This window comes from Merops nubicus, unplaced genomic scaffold (assembly GCF_000691845.1).
Source record: "Merops nubicus isolate BGI_N331 unplaced genomic scaffold, ASM69184v1 scaffold17210, whole genome shotgun sequence".
Taxonomy (NCBI): domain Eukaryota; kingdom Metazoa; phylum Chordata; class Aves; order Coraciiformes; family Meropidae; genus Merops; species Merops nubicus.
Window position 1 is genome coordinate 28,077 of NW_008583712.1, and position 10,925 is coordinate 39,001.

At 38.8% G+C, this 10,925-nt stretch overlaps 1 protein-coding gene across 1 annotated transcript in view; it reads left to right on the plus strand.

Annotated features, from left to right (window-relative positions):
• Nucleotides 1-1,500: 1,500 nt before the first annotated feature.
• The window catches only part of LOC103774550 (solute carrier organic anion transporter family member 1C1-like), a 16,455-nt gene continuing 7,030 nt past the window's right edge, over nt 1,501-10,925 (plus strand). Inside the window, exons 1-9 of the mRNA XM_008941964.1 lie at nt 1,501-1,632; nt 3,962-4,103; nt 4,190-4,322; nt 6,395-6,510; nt 7,253-7,399; nt 7,516-7,614; nt 8,950-9,195; nt 10,066-10,230; nt 10,752-10,922. Coding sequence (XP_008940212.1) covers nt 1,501-1,632; nt 3,962-4,103; nt 4,190-4,322; nt 6,395-6,510; nt 7,253-7,399; nt 7,516-7,614; nt 8,950-9,195; nt 10,066-10,230; nt 10,752-10,922 — 1,351 coding nt within the window. The remainder of the gene's footprint in view (nt 1,633-3,961; nt 4,104-4,189; nt 4,323-6,394; nt 6,511-7,252; nt 7,400-7,515; nt 7,615-8,949; nt 9,196-10,065; nt 10,231-10,751; nt 10,923-10,925) is intronic.

The window sequence follows — 10,925 nt, forward strand, 5'->3', positions numbered from 1 at the left end:
CTCCTAAATTGTTTAAATCCTCTTCCATCTGAGTGAAGAAAAATGCTTTTCACCATCATGTTAGTTAGAGCAATGCCCACCCTTCAAGTGCTCTGACAAGTATTGCTCTGCCATATGCCCTGCAGTAGAGCAATTTGCAATTGCAGGTGGACTTTTTCCAGAACAGGAAAAGTCCGTCAAACTTTTTTCAGCTCCACTCAAGCATGAGAAAAACTGTCTTTGTATTATTTTCCTGCCTTGCTCTCTCTCTCTCTTTTTCTCTTTTTCAACCTTTTCTCAAGTGAGGAGACTACTGGGAAAGGTGAAATAAACTAGTTCCTGTGAGCTATGGTTCCTGAGTTCTGACCATGGGCTGTTATTTTCAATACTATCTCCCCTGTGTGTCAAGATCTGCAGATCTGAAGAGGGTTTGTTTTAAGTGACCCATTTTTTCCAAGGGACTCTGCGGTGGCATCTGGATCTTCCTTCTGGAATCTGTTCTGTTTGTAGTTGGAGTTGCACAAACGGGCAAGTGTTCTCATTCTTTGAATAAACTTTACAAATAGATACATAAACGTCGCTTACAGCTTTTCACTGAAGTATTCTTTTTAATTGCTTATTGATTTTTCAGAAATAGAGTTTTTACAAACTGAAAAAGAAGTGTTTTACTATTAATTTCAATAAAACCAAATGCAACTTAATTATGAAACAAGGCTTTTGACAATGAAAAAAAAAAAAAGTTATATAAAAGAAGGGGGAAAATTTGTCCTGTATGGCTACAAGGAATGCTCTTCCCAGGAGAACTGGAGCTGTTCTGCTGAACTGCTGAGCTGCAGATGATTTCATGCATCAGAGGATACAGACAACACTCTGCAAGGAGAAATGGCTTAGGGATACCCTGTATACTATTGCAAGGAGAAAAAACATATAGCTTCCTTAGAGGAGGTCACATAGCTAAAACAATCAATTCTTTTGACATTAAGAATTGTTTCCAACAGGCCAGTGTAAAGGAATAAGTCAAATGGCATATTGTTACTGCAGAGATCTTACCCAAATTATAATTGGGCTCTGAGCTGTTTGGCCTGCAAAGTCAGAGCTTCACTAGGACTCCTTGTGCTTCAGCACTGATGTTTTGTTGACCTCTGTATTTCATTTTTGAACAGAGGCTTTGTGTCTCACTCTTTTGTGGAAATTGTCTTTTTACCATTAAAGTCATTCATGACCCAAAAAAAAAAAGATTGGGAGGACTGTGGAGCAATGGGAAGAGTGGAGACCATTTCACTTGAAAACAAAGATGTCAAAACAAGATACTTCGGAATAATAATGAATAAACACTTTGAAACACCTAAGTCACTGAGCCAAATCCTTTCCAATGAAAAGATTCTGTTTCATCATCTCAGCATTTTCCTGTAACAACTGTTTCGTCAGAAAAGCCCTTACGCAACTTTATTGTGGCATATTTTCTTTTGTATTTATTATTGTTTTCTCTTGGGTTCAGATAGCTCAGTAAAGAAATCAACCATGACAGTGGAAACCGAATCCAGCAATGTCCACGACTCAAATCAGGAAGCAGAACCTGCCCAGCTTGTGGATGATGAAGCAAACAAAAATCTCCCAGTCAAAACGAAGACTTCCTGTTGCACTGGCTTGAAGGTTTGGTGTCTTATCAATATACCACAAATTACTGTTGTTACATGTTAAGAAATGTTGTTGAAGAAATAACATGACAGATTACTTCATTCTTTCTTCCCTCTATCTTTTCTGGAACTGGATTCATGCTGGAGGTACAGGGAATGGTTGGATGTTGTCTTTGTCCCAAAGAAATTAAAAATTCCTGATTTAACATACTTAGTCTAAAGTTACTCATCAATAGATCCTCTTTTTGGTCATTGGAGAGAGGCAGCAACATCCAGTGTAGTACCTGAAGCATCCTAAAATATGTGGCTATGATACACTGTTGTCTGGAGGTTGCTGTCACCACCCATTCTTGTAGAGCCAAAATGGGGTGAGGTACATTGTATTCCAGGACTTTTATCTCATTCAGGGCTGTAGGTCAAACAGCCCACTGATTTCTACAAGCATACAAGCTTTCAGGAGTGCACAAGAAGAATTAACGGAACAGAGCAAGTAAACTAATGAGAATTGTGCTTTCATGTTAAAGCCATAGTATTTATTGCTTCTGGCTGAGCTGCAAATGCTACAAGGGCAAGATTTCTTTTGGCAGTGATATGTTTGGGCTCATGTTTTGACTACTTCTTCAGTAGGAAGTAGGAATTGCAACCAGGGACACACGTCTCTCTACAAAGATATGTAAAATGAAAGATTGATGGAAAAAAGTAGGTAACTGCAAGCTTCTCAAACACCCAAAATAGTTTGACTCAAGTATCAAGCAAAAGTTGTCTTATTTTTCATTGTATATGACTCACATTTGCCACCCATAGACACCCACAAAAATAGAATCTGTTCTCTCTGGGAGACTCACAGGACTAACTTTGCCACCATGTATGCAGGCAATGCTGCACGACTGAGGATCTATGTCTAATATTATGGCAATTAGAGTTTAATAGACACAGTAACTTGGAGGTGTAAAAAACAACCTGCTATTCTCCTTCACCTTCCTATTAAATGTTTTGTGGTTTACCTGGAGATTCTATTTTTGAACCCAAAATACCCAAGGCATTTTTGTTTGTGTTTTTATGACTACCAGTAGTTTATGACTTCAGCCAAAACCTGCGAGAGCACTGTTGGAGTAAGGCAAGAAATGTGGTTCTCACAGACTTTTTGTCAGCTGAACTCAGGAAATACAAAACATATCAGGACAAGCCCACACTTGCGACATTTTTCTCTTTCTTCTTAGACAAAGAGAAAATAAATATACCTTTTTTCAAGCTTTTACTTCCAGGATTGGCTTCAATCTTTAGAATAGATATAGATTTAGACTTTGCAATACTATTTACTTTTGTTTACTTACCCAACATTGTGTTGTATTGGAACTTTTACCCAGTGAGCAGTAAGTCTATTTGTTTTTCAGACTGTTGAAATAGTTGGATAATATTTAAACAAACTTAGTTTAACTTTTTATCAAACACATCTCTATTTGCAAAAGCCACAATGTGTGTTGGTGGAAGAAACTATAAAATTATAAAGAACATTAAGCTTTTCCTTATGAGGTATATGGTATACAGGTGACATAGCCATGATCCACATGATTCAAAATATATTATCTGAGACAGAGATAAACTCAGTCTGTACTGCCTTCCTTGTACTGGGATATCATAAAAACTTGCATAAAGCCTTTAATTTTATGCCATGATTATCTATATGTTTGAGTTAGAACCAATTATGAACTGGCCTAATGTAAGTAACACGTGGCCCAAGCAGAAGATAACTGGGGCTAAGATAAATTTCAGATTGGTCTAGTGTAAGTAAATTACAAATTTGATATACCAGTACTAATACCAATAAATTAGGTGAGTTAGTTATATAATTATCTGTGGCAAATTTTGCATTTCTGCAACATCTAGAAATCCCACTATTTTGGCCGCTCAACACCAGGCCTCAGCTTTCTGAAAAATTTAACCCCAGTAAGGTGAGTAGTGCCCAGTGAGTTACTTGCCAAATTTAAGTCCACAGTCCATAGGATTTCTGTTGTGGAACACCTCTGGCCAGCAACGCAGTGAAGATCAAGCTTTCTGATCATTAAGATGGTTACCTGAAGCCTAAAGCAGCTGCTCTGAGTGCAGCACCTAGCACCCATCCTCTCCAGCACAGCAAACCAAAGCAGGAGCAGACAATCCTCAGAGAGCACCCCTGCTCTCCACAGCATTAGGGTACACCACAATCCACACCCAACACTGTCACTTCAAATTGAGTAACAAATATATGCCATGATGACGATTGTTCCACAGACTTCTAAATGTATTGGATCCCTCCGTAACCAGTTTCCCTGCCTCTACCTCCCATTTTCTCTCTCCTTCCCCAGGCCTTTCTCGCCGCTCTGTCCTTCAGCTACTTGACTAAAACGCTGTCTGGTACGATTATGAAAAGTTCCATCACTCAGATTGAACGAAGGTTTGGCCTGACAACATCTACTGTTGGTTTCATCGATGGGAGCTTTGAGATAGGTGACTGATATTCTGTAATACGCAGAAAACTGTTCAGAGAAATATGAGACAGCATCTGGCACTAATTTTGGTTAATTACCTTCCAGGTAACTTGTTGGTGATTGCATTTGTAAGCTACTTTGGAGCTAAACTTCATAGACCCAAAGTGATAGCTGTTGGATGCTTTACTATGGCTCTGGGTAGTCTTTTAACAGCAATGCCTCATTTCTTCATGGGATAGTAAGTACTAATCAAGATTATTTTGCATTACTTAACGTTGGAATTGGATACAGCTTTCTGGTTTGTGAATGAAACTTTGTGTTTTAAGCTTTAAATTTTCAAAGGGCTATAGAGGCTCACCTCAACGTGCAATAAATTGCACTTGACACATAGCACTGTTCATTTTATCTGGTTGGACTCCTCTGAAGTAAAAGCTCAGCTTCTCCAAAAAATAGGAAAATTACAATGCTTTCAGATTTGTTTAGAAAAAGACAAGGAAGGAAAAGACACATTAAAATTTATTTTTTTCAGGAGGAAAACAACCATAAAAATCTTATGAAAATACAAGTTTCTAACAAAATATATTGTTCTTTGAAAACCTTCAACCATGGTACTATGGTGGTGATGTTGCTTTAACGAATTGCTTATTATTCCTGAATGGCAAAATGTAAGAACACCTTATTGGGAACAATCAGTGTTAATCTAAGGATGTGTGATCCTCAGTTGTTAATAGAGATGTCAGGAAAATGTAGGCAGGAAAGTCGAACCATTATGAACCACAGTAAAATTATGAAGAATATAGAATCTACCTATATGATTTCCTGAATAAGTTTGTGCTGTTTTGAACAGGATCTCTAAGCTCTGAGAAGGTAACTTCATACTGAGTGACATGTCTGCCTGAAATCTTACTTTATTTATAGTAATAGAGGTAACTCATGTAAAAATCAAGGATTCAGAGTTTACGTGGTGAAGAAACCAACTCACAAAGATGTCCATTAGAAATCTTGCTCTTTGAAAGAAGAAGTCAGATCCTTGTTGTGTAAGAAGATGCATTTTGCTCTCTTGTGGCAAACAGCTGCTCCTCACACAAAGCAGCCTCTCAGCACCACACAGATAGATCAGTGCTGCAGACAGATCAGCACTGATAGAACTGGTCCCAGAGTTGTTCCTGTTCCAAACGCACGTGGCTGGTTAAACTGATTATCTGTAGCCTGCTTAAGCTATTTTGTATTTATCTTCTCCAGGTTCAGGGAATTATTGCACACTGCTTACACGTCATAACATTTCTAGCCATAGCTTTGATACAGTGATGGTATATAGAGTAAGACACATTTCTGTTGCTCTCTTAAGTGTATTAGAATAACCTTAGGTATGCTCCTGTAAATAGAAAACAGAGGAATGCTTTTACCATGATAGTGGATCTTGTACAAACATCAGACTTCTATTTTCCACTGCTTGAGCCAAACTATATATCTTGTTCATCTACATCTTCTCGTGAACCTAGACCTGTATGTTTATGAGGAAACTGTTCTGCAGTGTCTGTCCTGATGAATGCTCTTTGTTTCAATGTGAAAAATCAGCCTGCCTGGTCTAGCAGAGCCAGCCCAGTTCCTAGAAGCAGCATGTGTGCTTTACCATGTTGCTCTGCTTAAGCTAACCATACTTTGCACCTCAGCAGGGCTCATATCTGGGAAAAGGATCATGTTAAAGCAGCTAAAGAGCTTCTAGAACCTGAACTGCTCAGCTGCTTTCCTGTAGCATTGCCCTGCTCTTTCTAAATACAGCTGAAGATTGTCTTTTAGTCACTAACTTTTTCCATCTGCTCCTTTACAGTAGCTCTTTCTACACCCAATGCCAATGATAGGGCAAACAGGTACCACCTGAGGGTGACCTCTCTCCTCCCCCACAACCCCAAAACACATATCTAAGATAAAAAGAAAGACTTACACTCAAGAGATTCTTCTTTTTCTCCCTGAATGTGGGGTCACCATAGGGAGCTCACTTGCACCTGACTCTAAATTTTGACACTGGAAGCTCAACCCTATTTGAAACACTTTCAAAAGCCCTTTTGAATTTTCCAGCTTAAAATGTTGTCTTCTAGTGAGTTGATTCTAAATTTTATTTGTTCTTCATTTCAGTGTTTTGTTTTTCCAAAATGTGCTTAAACAATCTTCTGCCCCTTCAGTAGTACTTTATATTGATATTTAAACAAAGATACCTTTCTCTTTAGGGAAGTCAAGTTGTTCCTGCCCTACTATGATAGTATTTCCCTAGTGAACATTGCTTATAAACTACTCATTGTGTGTTTTCAGTTATAAGTATGAGGCTACATCACATACAGCTTCTTCAGCCAACATAACTTCAAGTATAAATCCCTGTTCCCTACATCAAGATGTGAATGAAACCTTGTTGGAAGCTCTCTCATCAGGTAAGGAAGTGTAAGTACAAACACAGGAGTTAGTTTTATCCTTGGTTACAAGTGAACTAAATCATTGTCCCGTGCAAGACGCTCACTTTAGATTTCAAACTTTAGCCTCTACCTGTCTGGGAACATTTCCAACACTTAAATGCACTTTGTGCATCTCATTTGGGGGAGAAACATCCAGTGAACACAAATTATAAAGATCCAGATCCCCAGTTTCCTATGCTCACACTTTCAAATGACAATAAAATCACCCTAACTGAAGGGGGTGATGAGGCTGTTGGAAGGGATTTGGTCACTCAGGACCTGGAGTTGGGGAGGTGAAAGAGTTACTGTGACAGGACATGAAACTACGCAGAGTTAACTGGAAATAATGGATATTTCTATGGTCTTGCTTATAATATGAAATACAACCAGTTTAATACAATGAATGCATTATATTATATATTAGGTAATATATTTATGACAATATCAGTCTGCCATTTTTTTTCTACATAGCTATTTTTTTTTTTTTTTGATGTGTGACAACTGAATTTTTAGAAACCAAATACAATGGAGGTAAAGTGTTATTGAAAGATTATTAAAAGGCATAACGAGGTTGACAGCCTTTTATTAATCTTGCATAAAGAAAATGTGGTTAATACCTTAAATACTAAAGAGTAATCAACCCATGTGCTGAATTTCCAGTGATTTATCACTGTTTCCTCTTCAGCTGCTCTGTTACTAAGATGTAAACTCTCATCTGCAGGCTGTGAGAAGGAGCCATCGTCATATATGTGGATATATATCTTACTGGGAAACATGTTACGTGGAATCGGTGAGACACCAATAACACCGTTAGGCATCTCTTACCTTGATGATTTTGCTAAAGAAGAGGATGTTCCTGTGTATGTAGGTAAACTCAACATGAAGTAAACTGAGAGATTCATAGTGCAAGAGGTCGATCATCCTCTGCAGAAGAAAACTTTCAGTCATTAAAATGTACTAGCATCTGCTTTATTGTATTTTCAGCATGTTTGCACACAATAGCCATGTTGGGCCCAATGTTTGGTTTCCTGTTGGGATCTTTATTTGCAAAACTGTACGTCGACATTGGATTTGTGGATTTAGGTAAGCAAAACAATGGAAAAGAGAAAGTGAGGTAATACTTTTTCATCTTGTGTTCCTCTACACAGTTGCATAACATTTTATTATATTAATTATATTAATATCTTTTCTATTTATTTAATTTTATTATATACTTTATACAGTTTTATAAAATTACTGGAAGCTTTTAAGGTAAAGGCAGAATCAGACATGCAACATGCTTTTAAATTTTGTTTTAGGATTAGAGACTTAAAATACATGTTTAACTTCGAAAGCTAGTACCAAGAATTCCTGCAGACCCAAGATGTTTTACTAAACTGGGATCTTACTGAAAGGATTCTGCTAGCATAGCAATTTTACAGTTTTTTTTACAGTTTTGCTAGAGCATTTTACAATATTTCCAGTTCAGGGAACGTTTGCAATATATTATACTCTTCTTGCCAGCCCTTGCTCATTCAGATGAAAAGAAAACACAAGTATGTATTCACATCTGCAAAACACCAGTGGGTGCAGAGCAATCCCTGTAAGTGGTGGCCGTGGTCCTTCATCCCGTTCCCTTCAAGTGGAAGAGGCAGGAGCTACTTCTGAGGTTGTGTACCCTGGCCAGCCCACCTCCCCACCCGCAGGATGAAGCTGATGGGGAGTCAGGCAGTATGGACTGGGGACAGCTATTTCAGGAAAAGGCACACTGTAGCAGCAGCAATGGGTGATCCTATTTTACCAGCAGGCCAGAGAAGTTTTTTGATCTTTAGGGTCCTGTAATTAGATAGATGAACTATTTTGTCTTTGACCTTTGTGAAGCCAATGTTTTATTTTACTTAAGCATAAGGACAGCAAGCCAATTCTGGTCACACAATGAAAAGCCTTGTAGTGTTTGTCCACCACCAAACATGTCAGCACACAACAATCATAAAAACACAACCAGCTACTCTCACCTTCCTTGCAATATGCAGTTTAAAGTCATGGTTAATCTCACTGGTGCCACAAGGAATGCCTGTGTGCTTACTAGCAACCTACAGGTGGGCAGAGGATGGCCTCAATGGAAAAGTATCAGCCCTAAAAGGACCTCATGCTTGGGACCTGAATGCCAGCCATTTTGTTTTCCTGTGTGTTGGGTAAGGACCTCTGTGTTGCCATGTATGTCACGAAAGAGCAGTCAGCACAAGATGTAGAAAGGCGGATGAAGCATAACACCATTCAGGGTATGACTCCTGATGCCTTTACTGCATGAACAATCTCTCATTATTGTTATCACGGAAGGTCAGATTTTGTAAAATGAAGCAATTTTAGCAGGTGAAGGGGTGGGAAAGTTCAACTTCATTTCAACAAACTTGTATCTATCATCTCCCTCAATTCTAGGAAGCATCAATATCACCCCACAGGACTCCCGCTGGGTGGGTGCATGGTGGCTTGGTTTTTTAATAGGTGGAGTAGCCAATTTCCTAGCTGCAATTCCATTTTGCTTCCTGCCAAAGAGTCTCGAAAAGCCAGAGAACACCAATAAAGACAAAACTCTGTATGGTCTCTTGGAAAACATGGGCACCACAGGGAAGAAGCTCACTCCTGCAAAACCTAAGCCGAGGAAGTGGTCAGTAATACTGAAAGGCAAGTGTGTGTTTTGCATGTTGTATAAATGTGAAAAGCAATTGGTACAATGTATAGCGGGAATGTAATAGTTCTGCAAAATATTTTGCCTCCCCTGCACTTCAGTCTAAACCATCTAGCTACCCTCAGGAGATGAGGGGTCCAGTAAAGATTATTAGAAGTCAAAGAGGTTATTCAAGACTGAAGTTCTGCATGCACCACTTGCAATGCATCCTCGCCTCAGTGGCACCTGCCTCTAAAGTTTTGTGCTTGAAGAAATTTGACAGTGGAAAAATTACTTTTGTATCAGGATCTAAATAAAATATTAGAAGGCTCCTCTTACAATATAGAAAGCCAAATTACTAAAATGATCATCATACAGCTCATGGACACATTGCTGCTTGTGTAAAATATAACAGAGCTGAACATCAGCTCTGATTCTGCAGCCCATAGGCTAAGAACGGGGTGAAAAAGTGGTGGAAAGAGCATCATTAGTCAAATTGTGCTGTCTTTGCTCAGATCCCAGTGGAAGACATTGAGGATCTTCACAAAGGCCGCTCTCCCATGGCCTTGAACCCATGATAATATTAATGTAAGCTGAAATAAGTCTTTGCTGTGTGGAGCTCTTCCATTTTTATGTGCAGATCTCACTAAGGCACCCAGGCCTTAACCCATGCTTCTGTCTTCTTTTAGGATTCTCTTCCTGTATCTCAACCTCTGACATCTTTCAAGAACCTAATTTTGCTTTCAGATACTTGCATGCAAATGAAGATCAATACAACTTGCACTTGGACAGCTGAGAGAAGAATTTTGCCATAAGTTTTTCAGATTACTTACCAGTAGTTATGCCATGCATCTTTCAAAGCCAACTCATATATCCCTTTCTTTCAGATTTCTTTACCTCCCTGAAAAAAGTATTGAGTAATCGAATGTACTTTACACTTTTGTGTTGCTCACTGTTACAGTTCAATAGCTTTATTGGTTTCTTGACTTACAAACCAAAGTACATGGAGCAGCAATATGGACAATCTACATCTAAATCTAACTTTCTAATAGGTGAGTTGCATGCAATGGGTGCTTATGCTACAAGCAGTGCGTGAGGAGAGTTCTGGTGTGGTTTTTCTGGGACTGAATTCCTTGCAAGACAGGCTGATGTAAATGGTGGTCTCTCCTGAACTTGAATTGCATAAAGGCAGCATACAAACTACAGTTTTAGTGCCTATGGGAGCAAAATAAATTATTACATTATATTACATTAATTATATCATACTATACTATATTATGAAGGGCATATTATTTTCTATTATAGTTTTATTATCAAAGTCACCCCAAATATGCAACAAATGTGGTGTGGGAGTTTTACTTGCTGCAACATCTGACAATTGCCTTGCAGTGGTGGTGGGATTCGAGGGTTGGGCACTTCAAAAACAGCATGTGCAGCCCGGGGGTTAGGCAGAGCACAAGCCACCTGGAGTCGTCAGAATAGAACATAAAACAGCAACCTGAGGACAGACTTTGGCTCTTCAGCCCATTGTGACTCTTTTATTGAAACGTCCCCTTTCTATAATCTCTTTCAGGATTGACATCCTTACCTCCTATAGGCATTGGGATTTTCCTAGGAGGGCTCATAATGAAAAAGTACAAAATGGACATCATTGGAGCAACCAAGTTTGCATTTTCCATGTCATTTTTGGCCTATATTATCACTCTCTTGCACTTTTTTGTTGGCTGTGAAACTCATGTGGGAGCAG